At 48.7% G+C, this 12,756-nt stretch overlaps 1 protein-coding gene across 2 annotated transcripts in view; it reads right to left on the bottom strand.

The window, feature by feature from the left end:
• Positions 1-2,402: 2,402 nt before the first annotated feature.
• The window catches only part of STK10 (serine/threonine kinase 10), a 47,920-nt gene continuing 37,566 nt past the window's right edge, over positions 2,403-12,756 (bottom strand). Inside the window, exons 10-19 of one of the 2 annotated variants that reach the window (XM_005142666.3) lie at positions 11,077-11,207; positions 8,904-9,027; positions 7,500-7,679; positions 7,181-7,273; positions 6,892-7,021; positions 6,379-6,503; positions 5,683-5,871; positions 5,243-5,368; positions 4,850-4,963; positions 2,403-4,734 (exon numbers count right to left, since the gene is read on the bottom strand). In XM_005142666.3, coding sequence (XP_005142723.2) covers positions 4,594-4,734; positions 4,850-4,963; positions 5,243-5,368; positions 5,683-5,871; positions 6,379-6,503; positions 6,892-7,021; positions 7,181-7,273; positions 7,500-7,679; positions 8,904-9,027; positions 11,077-11,207 — 1,353 coding nt within the window. In that variant the 3' untranslated portion in view covers positions 2,403-4,593. The remainder of the gene's footprint in view (positions 4,735-4,849; positions 4,964-5,242; positions 5,369-5,682; positions 5,872-6,378; positions 6,504-6,891; positions 7,022-7,180; positions 7,274-7,499; positions 7,680-8,903; positions 9,028-11,076; positions 11,208-12,756) is intronic. The other variant, XM_034067079.1, reaches the window with a different exon arrangement.

The raw sequence follows: 12,756 nt of genomic DNA, 5'->3' as shown, positions 1-12,756 counted from the left end.
CACTGCTTCAGTGTGCGTGCCATCTAGTGAACAAGAGACAGAAGAGCAAACATCACCCGTCCACCCCTTGCAAGCCTAGAAGCCAGGCCCAGGGGAGTGCCAGTGGGTGCTTGTGAGGGCAGGTGGGGTGACAGGGACACATGTCCCTGCTACCCAGCCCCATCCCACCCGGGAGAGCAGCAACAAACAACCCCATCAGCCGGGCAGAGCCCCCAGCCCCTGCAGAGGCACAGCTTGCTCGAGCCCTGGGTAGGTTGGCATTTGGAGAATTAAACCAGTGGTCAGGGCAGCAGAACACACACAACAGGATTTGTATGAACAGGGTGCAGATGACTTCTGGGGGACATGCCTATGGCAGTGCTCACCTCCAGCGGTCCTGCACTGAGGGAGAGCAGATGCAGCTGTAAGAGGAAGGAAGTTAAGTACAAGCCCCAACTCCATGACTCTCCCTGCTTTTTTTTTCTCCCAGTTTCACATTCTCTTCTTGCAGGAAGGCTGAAAAAGCCTTTGGGCAACCCAGAGGAGCTTGGCACCCAAATATCACAGGGCACACAGCACAGGAGGTAATGAGGAGAGCTGAGCGTGCTACAGCTGCAGCAGCACCAGGAACGTTTCAAGGATGTCATCTCCATTTTTTAAAATTAAGACAGATTTTTACCCTTGCTCCATTTCCAGCATTGCACCATTGCAGAATGGTAGGTAATTATTCTGGAATAGACAGTATTTTCAACATATATTTATAAATAAAAATATTCTCATGGTTGAAGCTCCCCTCAGGCACTGCCAAAAGCATGCAGGTGAAGTTAAATACTCCCATGAGATCCTCTGCTTTACTAGGATACCTTGACAGAGGCCATTTTTGACCAGTGCATCCCAGGAGACAGTGCAGTCCTGCTACATGTAAATGAAGGAGATGGCTAATTATGTGTCTTCACCGTACTTCAATTCTTACTATCTCATGGAGCAAGGAGACAGCATCCTCATGCTTTGCTCTTGTCCTTCTCCCACCATTGTGCTGCCCATTTAAAACCCCACCAGCAACAACTTGCCATACCAGCTCCCTCTCCTTTCAGCACCTCATATCTGAGCTCACAGCCCACAATATTAGTTAATCAGGGTGGAGACAGGTAGCAAGGTCACTTCCAGCATGAAACCCAAGGTAGAACTTGGCAGGCTCCAAAGCATACTTCCAACAATGAGGGTAAAACCACACCAGCTCCATGGGCTCATGTCAAAGGTGCAGTGTATCTTTGCTGGGTGTAGGGCATGTGGATTAAAGAAATCATAATTAAATCAGCAGGTAAAAGTTTCTGCACAGAAAACAAAGACCACACATGGTTGGTTACAGAAGTGATGGGAGCTTTTCTAACGAACCTAAGGGAGCAAGCAGAGATCTTCTACCGCACTTACAGGGGAAGATGAAGTTAATCTTGGCCCCATGACACATACCCCAAATCCAAGTGCTCCTCAGCCAAAGACAGAGGGAGGCATCTCTACGCCGTCCGTACCCCACCAGAGCAAGGGAGCTGAGGCATTTGTTCAGTATCTTCTGTTAAAGCAAGGCAGGCTAATTAAAAAGGAAGGAAAAGCCATGCGTAAGTGGTTTGCACCCTTCAGATGACAGGATGCAATACTCCCTCTTCACCAAGCAGGGTCAGCCGAGCACTATTTTAACACACAACGAAGTCATTGAGAGAATAACTGCTTCACCCAAGGTCTACTGGAGTTCAGGTTCACAGCAAAGATGTTATTGACACCGAACTGCAGCAGAAGTGCTTCTGAAGCAGGCAGCTCCCTTTTAAAGAACTGAAAGTTCAGCCTTGCACGGTTCACACGCCAGAACTCGTTCTAGAGATTTCTGTCAGTCAGCAAAACCTAGAAACAAAGCTGGTCTGAGGCCACAGCCGGTGACCAGGCAGGAAATCAGACACTCGCCCAGGTTTCTCAGTCTGTTACTTTATTAGAAGGGTCTTTACATCATAGTGGTGGCCCCACTGGAGGCACTTTAAAAAAATATTAAGAAAACCTTTTTATTCAAAGCCATATGTTTTAAATGGCATCCATCCCCTCTCAGAAATCACCTGGGTTTATTTATTCATGGTTCCTTCTGCAGAGGAAACAACAAAAACATCCTCTTTTTAAAGGGGGGAAAATATAACCACCCTGTAAACATGACAATCAGAAGATGTGCTCCCCTGCCCTCTTCTGGGAGAGACATGATGCTAGGGCCCTGGCACACCCCATGAGGGAACAGAGAGTAGGGATAGGGCAGGAGACAAAACCATTCCCACCCTCTGTGACAATAAAGCAAAACTGTAGCTAGCTCCAGGCTGCAGATAAGGGGGACTGGAGAAACAGACAACTGGTTCACCACATCAGCTCTTTAAAAGTCCCCCCCCCCCCCAGTAGTTCTGTTCCTTATGGCTGCACAACACCCAGAGAGAGCCGACACTCCCTGGGCTGCTGGAGGCAGTCAGATCACATGAAGAACAGGCACAGAGTACTGATTTCTGTGACAACAACCATTTCATAGAACAGCTCCAGCCTGACCTCAACGGGACCACAAACAAAACCACTGGGGCTGCTACAATGCATTCCTAATGCAACTAAAAGGCCTAAAGCGGCACATGTCCTGGGTCAGGAACAATCCTCTGCATTTGTAAATTTTACATCAGTTCCTACTTTATTTATCGAAAAGGCACAGTCAATGTTTCTGGAGATGGCACAGGCAGTCTTTCTAGGAGGACAGGCTAGTTCCTGAAAAGCTGCTATGCAGTCTCATTGCAAAGTGTCCCAGATATTAGATGTCCATGTAGGCTATGCTTATTAATAGACTTTAATGGTGTGGATTCAGAGGAAACTTGGAATGGCCCAAATAGATATAATCTTGGTAGTTTGCAAGAAACTTATAAATATGTGTTATCAACTCTAAATGGGTAGCGAACACATTGCTCAGATAAAGAGGTGTTAAAAGACCTGGGGGCTGACTCCTTCAGCTAGGCACCTAGATAGCACATCACATACCACCTTCTCCTGAAATGCCAGTGTGTATCTAAATCAACATATGAGGCTTGAAAATAACAACTTCATTTTTTCTTTATTTTTTTCCCCCTTTTTAAAGAAAGAAACATTTTTTCTTGCTAGGGAAGCAAACCTAAACCAAAGTTGTCCAAAGATCAACAGAGAGAAAAGCTTAAGTGCTACCACACAACTTTTGGTGGTGTAAAGAAGGTGCTGTCCCAAGAGGTCTCTGTCCCCCCACCCAGGTCTGTGTTCTGGGTCATACCTAAAAGCTCAGCCAAGTACTGCCTTGTGCAGGTGGAGGACAGCAGTTCAACAGAGACACACCACCATGGAGCAGAAAGGACAGAGGGCTGGACCTGCCGCCGCTTTGCCAAGTAACTTTAAGCTGAAAACCAGGGAAATCATCTGAGAAACTGCAGCACATCTTAAAGAGATGAGACAGCAGTGGAGAAGGTGATGCTGAGAGCAAATGAGCCACCATGACCTGTCTTTGCATCTCCTCTTCCTTTGTACACCTTGCTTCAGGACTCATTTATTCCTTCCAAATGATGCTTTGCAGCCCATAACCCTGACTGCAGAGTGGCCAGGCTGGCTGACCCATATGGCCCACACATGCAGAGCACTTTAAGTATCTCAAGCACATGTGTGACAATGGATTCTGGCAATAACAGCCCTTGGCCCCTCACTTGTCCTTACCAGAAGACACATGACTGTGGCCAATACCTCACTGTGTCACTGCAGGACTGAACACCGTTACAAACCTCCCCCTCTGTACATACGCATATACTTCTTTAAGAGACAAAAGCCTGCAGCCAGCTGAACAGTTTAATTATGCCATAGTCCAGCCTCCAATAAGATAGTGTTAGCTAGATGCCAGAGGGACTATGGTGCTAGTAATTATAGCAAATGAAGAAGCAGAAGCGTCTTTGGAAGGATGTCCAGATGGTCCCCGTTCTGCACAGTCTGTACAGGGAGGAAGAGGAAAGAAAAAACCCAAACCTCCCTCCTCAAAGGCAAAAAAATATCCACATCACTGCCTCTCTCTTGAGCAAAAAAAGGGCCACAGTAGATAGAAATAGTTCTAAGGCAGGCGTTGGGGGATCACAAGGCCAAGGTTAGCCTAAGACAATGCCAAAGCTGCACTGCCCCAGACCAGTCCTTACAGAAGAGTGGGAGGAGGAGCAGCCACAGTGGAGAGAGGCTGATAACCCCTGTGCAGAGGTCAGGAGCCATCTCCCATTTCTCCTGTTCAGAGTAGTTATTGCTTCAGTCTGAGCTGACAAACCCAGTGAGCACCAGGCTCACGTGAGAGGTGACGCATCCAGTTAACAGTGCAAATACAGACACAGAAAGGGTCCTGCATGGCTTCCCAGACTGGAGCCACCAAAACTTCCAGTCAGCATCCCCAGTGAGGGACAGAGGCCATGTTTATCCCAGACAGAGTGAGAAGACAGGACGGTGCTCTTGTAAGAAGCTGCTGAGGGGATGGATCTTCCAAGTCCAAGTTGCCCCTCTGCAGCCCAGGAGGACACAGCAAGTACCAGCTGGTGGCCTGCCAGCTGCAGGGTGTTACAAGCTCTCTGCAGAGCTGAATGGGACGAACTTGGCATGTTTAGTTGGGGATGCTGGCGTCTGTCCATTTGCCTCCTCACTCAGCTTGAAGAACATCTCCTGCTCACGCTTCTTCTGGTTCAGCTCATCCTCCAGGGCCTTAAGCAGAAGGGAACACACATAAGAGCCATGTTTGAGATTGTACTGGAGCTACAGACACTGTCCCCTCCAACCAGCCAAGTAGGACACCCTGCTCATGCCAAAGAGGCACTACCTTCTTCCGTGGCCTCAGCTTGTCTCGCCACTCCTTCATGTGCTGGTTGTGGTTCTCATCCAGGGACTTAAGCTTCTGGGTTTCGTGCTCAATCAAGAGGTGACACTTTTCATTCTAAACACAGATCAAAAAGCAAAACACCCATTAAGCATCTAGCAGTTCTAGACTGTAAATCCTGTGGTCAAACAGGACTTGCATCAGTCAAAGGCATTCAGAGCTCTGAGCTCCAGGACACATTTAGGCACGGCCACAAAAACCTCTCAAGGCAGAGCAAAGGGATATCAGTTAGTTCATTGACTGTCCTCTGCTGCCACTTCTTATGACCCACTGCCTGTGCTGGAGCAGACACAGCACACAGGCAGCTCAGAGAAACGGAGCCATGATGGACAGTACCTGCAGCTGCTGGAGCTCGTTCATGTTGCTCTCACACTGGGCCTGCATGTCCTTCATCTGTGTCTCATGCTTCTGCTGCTGGTGCAGCCTCTCCGCTTTTTGCCTCTTCTCTTCCTGCTGAGCAAACTGGAAGAGAGAAAAGCAGGTGCCTGTGTAGGCAGCATTGCTCTCATCTCCAAAGCTGGATAAGAGACTGGCCAGCTTGCGCTGTTACATGGGAAAGAAAGAGCAACCCCAAGGATGCTTCCCAACAGTGAGCATAAGAGAAGCAGTGCTGAACACCACACCTGATGCCACAAAAGAAAAGGCCTCCAAAAATCCCTGCAGTGGGTTAGAAATTCAGGACCAGTTGCCTTTTTCCACCTCCCCTTTGCCAGGAGGCCAGCAAAGTGCTTCACCCCAAGCCAAGCCTCAACTTGGTGCCCTTTGCAAGACCTGACCTGTTTTATCTTCTCCCTCTGCTCAGATGCACTTCCACTGGAGTGGATGTGAAGGCTCTTCTTGTACATGGCCATGCGCGTCTTCCCTTCGCTCCGCTGGATTTTGGGGAGCCGGGCTTTCTCCTGCTGCTGCCGAACTTTCAGCTGCTCAAACATGCGTTGGTTGTATCGCTGCATTTGCTCCCTTTCCTGCAGTGGCAGATGGATGGGTATCAGAGGAGGAGGGATACCTTGGGCCAGCCAGAAAGTGCTGAGGACACCAAAGGGAGCTTGGGATCACATCTGGAATTGCACAGTGGTTGCTGGTGACAGACAAGAGATAAAGGGCAGCTACTGAACATGCTATGAAAGCAGAGAAGGGGCTGGAAGGGAGCAGAAATGATTGAGAGGTGCCAATCTTCACTTGCTGTTCTGAGAATCCATCATCCCACATACTGGACAGTGACAGATTTCCAGAAAAGACCCCAAATTCACAACTGCTTCTTGTACATTAAACGCATGCAGCACAGAATATGTGTCCCAAGCAAGTAGGCTGAGCCGGGAATTATTCTAGTCCCTTTTTACTTATAATGACCAAGCCCCTTAACTCCTAACCCACCCTTACCTACGTACAGCCTAGAAAGGAAACATCGCTTTCTGGGGACACCCAGGCACCCTGCTGACCAGCACTGGCATAGGAAGGTGCTAACTCTTCACCTTCTCATGCTTCCGCAGCAGTTCATGCCTCTGAAGGAAATACTGGTCCTTTAGCTGCTGCTTGATGAGCTGGTGTTTCTCCTGTTGCTGAAACTCTTCGAGATCCCAGATGCACGCCTCTCGGTCTGAGGAAGGGAAAAGGGTCAGGAATCCACCCTGGCCCCTCAGCTTGGTCACACAGAGCATCCTAAGCACAAAGCAATCCCTTATACACAGGAGCAGTGCAGCAGATGTAGGGGGGTGATTGTTCACCTCCTGTTTTCCAAGAGAAATTGGTGGCAAACCATATTGGGGAATCACTTCTTGCAATTATGATGTCTAATTGGTTCATATTTGTAAAGCTCTTTGAAGATTAAAGCACTAAGTATTATTATTGTTAAAACATTTAGACAGGATCTGGCAAGGCTGGTTTATCCAAATCCCATCCTGCCAGCTTGCAACTCTGTCACAGCATCTGCTGCGTGGGAAGGACCAGCGTTGGATAAACCCATCATTACAGCCTTTGCCACCCACCTCTCATGAGCTGCTGCTTTTTGTTCAGGCACTCGCGTTCCTTGTCGCAGATCTCTCTCTTGTTCTGGGCAGTTATATTCTTCATGGCTAACTCCAGGTCCTCCTTCTGCTTGGCCAAAAACTCCTGTTCCTGGAAGAAAACAGCAGTAGCACCATGAGCCCTCCTTCTGCTGCAACTTGACAAGCATTTGGTGGTGTTTTAAAAACTGCTAGTCCCTAAAAGAAGGATGTTTCTGTCTATTGTGCACTTCCCAATCTTGGAGTCATGGCAATCTTCCCTCAGCCTTACCATGGTTTGTTTTTTCTGGGCAAAGTCATCCATCTTCACCTTCATGTTCCCTTTGCGCTGCTGACGTGGCAGCTTCTCAACCTCATTCTTGACCTTTGGGAAGGGAAATGAGATTATCAGCGGGTAACTTTAGGGCAAGGACAACCCCGCCAAATGTTGCTAAACAGCTGGATGTCAGGCAGCACCCAAAGAAAAGCAAGAGCTTCCTGCTAAAACACCAACTGCTTCCCTCTCAAGTTCTGCTATGGGGAAATGCTGAGCCTGGAAGAAAGAGATGCAGGAAACCAGCTTTCCTCCCTCCTCCTACCCCCATTTTTACCTCCTTCTTCATCTGCTTCAGCTGTTCCAGGAATTTGACATGGTCCCGCTCCTGCTCCAGGCGAATGCGCTTGGCCTCCTCTCTCCGGCGCAGCGAGTGATCTTGTTCCATCTTCTCAATCTGCTGCTTCTGCTGCCGTTCGAGGTTCTCCAGTTCAGTGTCATAGAATTTCTTCTTTGCCTGTATGGGAAGGGAACAAAGGTCAACCTCAGCCTCCTCGTCTCTTCCTTCCAAGCAGTCTGTGACTTTTTTGTGGTTTTATTTGTTTTAAAAGAAGATAAAATAAGGGGGTAGGGGCTTTGCATGGATTGAGCCTCTTTACTAAACACAGAGGAAAGAAATTTCCATATAGCACCCCATGCAGCCCACAAGGCAATGCCAGTGCTAGTGTGAGCAGGAAGTGCTTCTGAATTTGTTCTAGTGCTGAAGCACTTAAAGACTTCTGCTTATGTCCTGATTGGCAACATTTCATTGGGACCCATAGCCCTGGGTGAGCATCAGGCAGTGAAGCTCATGCAGAACAGTTCTTTCACTGCAGACAAGGATTTCCAAGGTTGAGGGCACTGTGCTCCAACAGCACCTTTGGGAGCGATCCCTCCCTGTGAGCTGCAGGGATGGAGCACCCAGGTTGCAAATTGCCCCAGGGAACGGGTAAAGAAAGCAGGTTTGGGGCTTTTGCACACTGTGCTATAAGGTGAACAGATCTCACAAACAAGAAGTGACTTGCTGAGATGGGAATTCACAGACGTAGCATGTCAAGACTGTAGAAATACAACAGAGCACATGAATGAGCGATGGCTCCCAGCCTGCTGCGAGAGGCTGGGGTTACCAGGCACACGTGAGGTGAATTAATAAAAGGGTATTTAAAAGATGGCTCGTGAAAGTGTTAAAGGGGCTTAGCTACAGAATTACTTTATTTCAATGGAAGCTGCCCATGCAGGGACTAAATATGTAAGCCCAGTTTATTCAATTTACACTCAGAGGCTTGCCAGATTTCCTGCTGTCGCATGCTGGCCACATTGCTTTCTTAAGGGGTTTCTCTGTGAAATACAACAGCTCTAGAAACTGTTTCTCACAGTAGCTATAACAGATGTACAAGAAAAGATCATTAAAGAGGGAAACTCCAGAACAACCCTTCCCCTGCTACATCCTGCCAGCAGAAGCACTTGGTGCTTCCCAAGCTGAGGGTTGCATATGCTTAATGCCCACAAAAGCCTCTGTCCTCCACAGACACATCCCATGCCTCAAATCCCTGAGGGGTTCCTCAGCAGTCCAGTTCCTCTGGACATGATGCCCTAGGACTGCTGCAACTCAGAGAGCATCACCCTGCACTAGGGTTTGCAAGGCACCTGTAGAGGAAAAGTCAAATGAGCTGATCCCCAGGAGCTTCCTCCTACCACATACCACCATTTCTTGCTCAAAGCGCCTGAGCATCTGCTCCAGCTGCAGCTGGTGTTTGCTGTTGAGCTGGGCCTGGTTCCGGTGTTCCTCCTTCTGAAGGAGACGCAGCTCCCGCAGCTCCTGGCGCCTTTTGAGGGTTAAAATGAAGAAGGAGAGAGAAGCAGAGAGTCAGACAAGGTCAGGGGCATGTGCCTGAGTGGAGATGGCAGAATCAATAACCAGAGCACTTCAGGGGGAATGAGAGCTGAGCAGCCATCCTGTAGCATCCTGCCACTTGCACTCAGCACAGGCAGGAGGTAAATGCCAACTGACTGATGTGCTCTCAGGCTCTGTGACACTGCGAGGAAGCAGGATGCTAATTACAAACTGCTGGCAAACCATCAACTTGCACAGGTAAGGCCTGTTAGCATTCACTGTGTGTGAAACAAGCCCTGTCAAAGCTCCTAAGGTAGTTCTGCAGGTACTGCTCCCCCAGCCAGCACCCAAAACACACATTCTGCCAGCTGGGTTAGTGCACACTGGTCTTCAAAACACAGCTCAGGCCAAGCTGGTGCTGCTCTGGCCTGGCCCTGGTGCTCTGCATCCATTCTTGTTCACACCCAGGTGGCAGGAGAGGCAGATTTCCAGAATTCAGATCTGTCACAACACTGCATCACTCCCCTCATCCAGCAGAAAGCATCCTCTGCTCAGACAGTTGCATTTAAGCCTGACAGGTTTGTGCCTGGTTGAGCTGGAATATACTGATGTACAAAAGGAACAGCAGCAGCTTCCCCATGCAGAATCCCCACCGTGACCTCTGCTGCCATGCATTAGCCTTACACATCAAGTACAACTCTCCCTGGGGGCCCTCCTGGGAAAAGCACTTTGGAACAATTTCTTCTTTCAAAACAAACTCAAGTCCCATTAAATCAGCTGGCACAGTGTGATGTGCTCTCATCTGATCTGGCCTTCAAATCAAAACCTTGCCATGTTCCAAGAAACCAGAAACAAGCCCCCTAAGTGCAAATCAAGATGCCAAGAGAGTTGATTGTGCCCACTAGATAGCACCAGGGGAATAACTGCTCCTCCTAAAAGGTGTTCAGGGACTTGATGCTCTCCAACCAAAGCCTCTGTGTCTCTTCACCCACCTCACAGATGGAGAAGGCATGACTTAAAGAGAGACCTCTTTCCAGGGATGTCACCATAGGTCGGAGTGGACTAGGAGAAAGCAGCTGTGCCTGGAAATTCCCTCTATGCTAGTATGCACGCTCTCTGTGTTTGGGGTTATATGCACTTCTCACACAAGACTGAGTAGCTAATGAGCTTCTGTATAGATCTGACATTAGGGCCTATGAATATGGTTGCCAGAAGGACACACAGTGCTTAGGATGAATTGTATTCTCAGAGGGTCCATCAAAACAGCATGAGGGAACCTAGATTAGGGCATCAAGCAAAACAGTTTGTATTTTAATTAAGAGCCTTTTCATTTCAATGCTGCTACTGATAGTAACCAAGCTAGAAACAGCAGTTTCTCTTCCTGAGAACAGGTCATGGAGGTTTGAAAGCTGTAAGATCCACAAAGGAATCCACTGAAGCAAGGCAGGTTGGATGAAGCCTTGGGTGACATGGTTTAGTGTGAGGTGTCCCTGCCCATGGCAGGGGGGTTGGAACTGGATGATCTTAAGGTCCTTTCCAACCCTAACTATTCTATGATTCTATGATACATTCATGAACATTAAGTGATGCTCAAGGAGTTTACAACTCTGTTGGACTTTCTGTTAATGATTTCTGAGGAGATACAAGAACAAAAGGAAGAGGAGCATCTTGAGAACATTTCTGTGCTTATTTCCATTGAGCCAGATCATCTACAGCCCTGGAGGCACATTCAGTCATCCCCAGAGGACAGAGTGAGCTCTAGCACAAGCTTCTCTCTTGTCAGAGCTTTGCTGCACCTTACCCCCAAACTGCACCCCTCATTTCCTTTCATGAAAACAGAGCTCAGCTTAGTCAGTACATCAAGGCCTCTGCCAGTCAAGGAAAGGCCAAAAGAAGTTATGTCCACACTGGACAGCTGTCCTGCCCAAGTGGGATCAAGACAGAAAATAAGAGGACATTAGGTCGCTCCTGGATTTGTTTGCAGAGAGCATCCTGTCCCTGCTGGTGCCCTGCCCTCCCTGCACCCCAGTGACCCACTTGCCTGAGAAACCTCATCTCTTCATCCTTCTTCTCATCCTCACTGATGATTTTCGAGGTGGTGACGCTCACCTCCACTCCATCCACCACAAACTTGCGGGTGCGCTTCAACGTCTTCTTGTGCATCTGGGAATCCTGAGTTCAGCAGAGGAGGGAAAGAAGAAACTATGCAGCAGAGCTCCCCTGCTTGTTGCATGGGGTGCAGAGCTGGAAGCTTCAGAGCAATTTTGATGCCAGTGTTAATTAGGAACATAAGCAGGGAAACCACATCAAGCAAAAAAAAGCAGCAGATTTGGAGCTGCCCTTCACACCACTCAGCCTTGCTATGATGCCACAGTACAGTGCGATTGCTACCCTGCAGAAACCTGACCTGGAGAAGAGGCAGCTTACCATGTGAAAACCCTTCCTTGCCATGTCCAACTAAAGAAAAACCTGATAAGGAACACTGGGATCCTTCCTTAACTGCAGTGCTGAAAAATCCACACAGCAGAAAGCTTGCAATGGTTCATTTAAAGGCTCCTGCACCATCTGACCCAGAAGTACCCACCATGTCCTTGCAGATGTGAGGCAGGTGAGGTCCTCACATCAGGCTGTGCTTGCAGACAAAGGCAGGGAAACAAGCTAGCCCTGCCCAAAGGCTCAGCACTCACATCCCTCTCATCCTCATTACAATACTCCACTAATCACAACCAGCTCTGAGCCTCTCACCATGACTTCCACAAAGCACAGCCCAGGCCCACTTACATTAGCATTGGCAGGGACAAGTGAAAAGAGCACCCGTCCTCTCCCAGCAATGCCACAGCAGGTCAGCATCTCCCTGCAGGGTCAGAAGCCCAAGCCTGGCTGAAGGACTGTGACCAGGGACTCGGTTTCTTTGGCAAAAAAACCCAAGGATATGAATGACTTGAATCATGCAGCCCTACAGGAAAGCACAATGGTGTGATGAGCAAAGGCTCCCTGAAGTCCTCTTGCTCTTGCAGTGATAGCCATTAGAGATATAGAAGATGTCAGAAGAGCTTCCTGTGAGCCTGCAAGGCCCACAGCAAGCCCCTGGAAAGCTTACTGCAACAGAGGAGTCAGACAAGCTCTGATGGCATGCAGCCTGCCCACTGTGTAACAACAGACCACCATAGCAGTGGCTGAACCAACAGACAAATCGGTGCAAAAAGGTTTGTATGAGACCAGCCTAGGTCACAAAGGCTCTTCCTGCCCCAAATGGAATTAAAACAGCTGGCTAAAACTCCTGCATTGTCCAAATGAGAAAATGCCACTGTTGAGCTGTCTGTACCAACCCCTGTGCCCAATAACACCCTCGCTCACTGCCTGAGCCCAGTGACCTGGGGATGTGGCAGCCCACCTGGTGCTTGGTCTCCGAGTGGTCCCCAGGTTCTTCCCCACTGTTGAACAAGCAACTCCCTGTCTTAGTCATGGAGCTACTCAAATATGGATATTAAAACAGAAATAGTCATTTTCTCCTGGTCTTTTCTGTTGCCCCTTGGGTAGGAGGCCAGCATCCTCCCCTGAACACAAGAAAACGTATTTTCAAACATCCCTGTAATGTAAATTTCTCTCCAGAGAACAATCTGATAAACTGTGGTCATATGGGATGCTGACTTTGAGTGCTCACACTTCACAGTGCACATCCCAGTGCACTTCCTCCAGCTCCCAAGGGTGTCAGCCAAAG

This window comes from Melopsittacus undulatus, chromosome 10 (genome assembly GCF_012275295.1).
Source record: "Melopsittacus undulatus isolate bMelUnd1 chromosome 10, bMelUnd1.mat.Z, whole genome shotgun sequence".
NCBI lineage: Eukaryota > Metazoa > Chordata > Aves > Psittaciformes > Psittaculidae > Melopsittacus > Melopsittacus undulatus.
The sequence above is the reverse complement of the archived record's forward strand: the minus strand, read 5'-3'. Positions and strand labels throughout refer to the sequence as shown.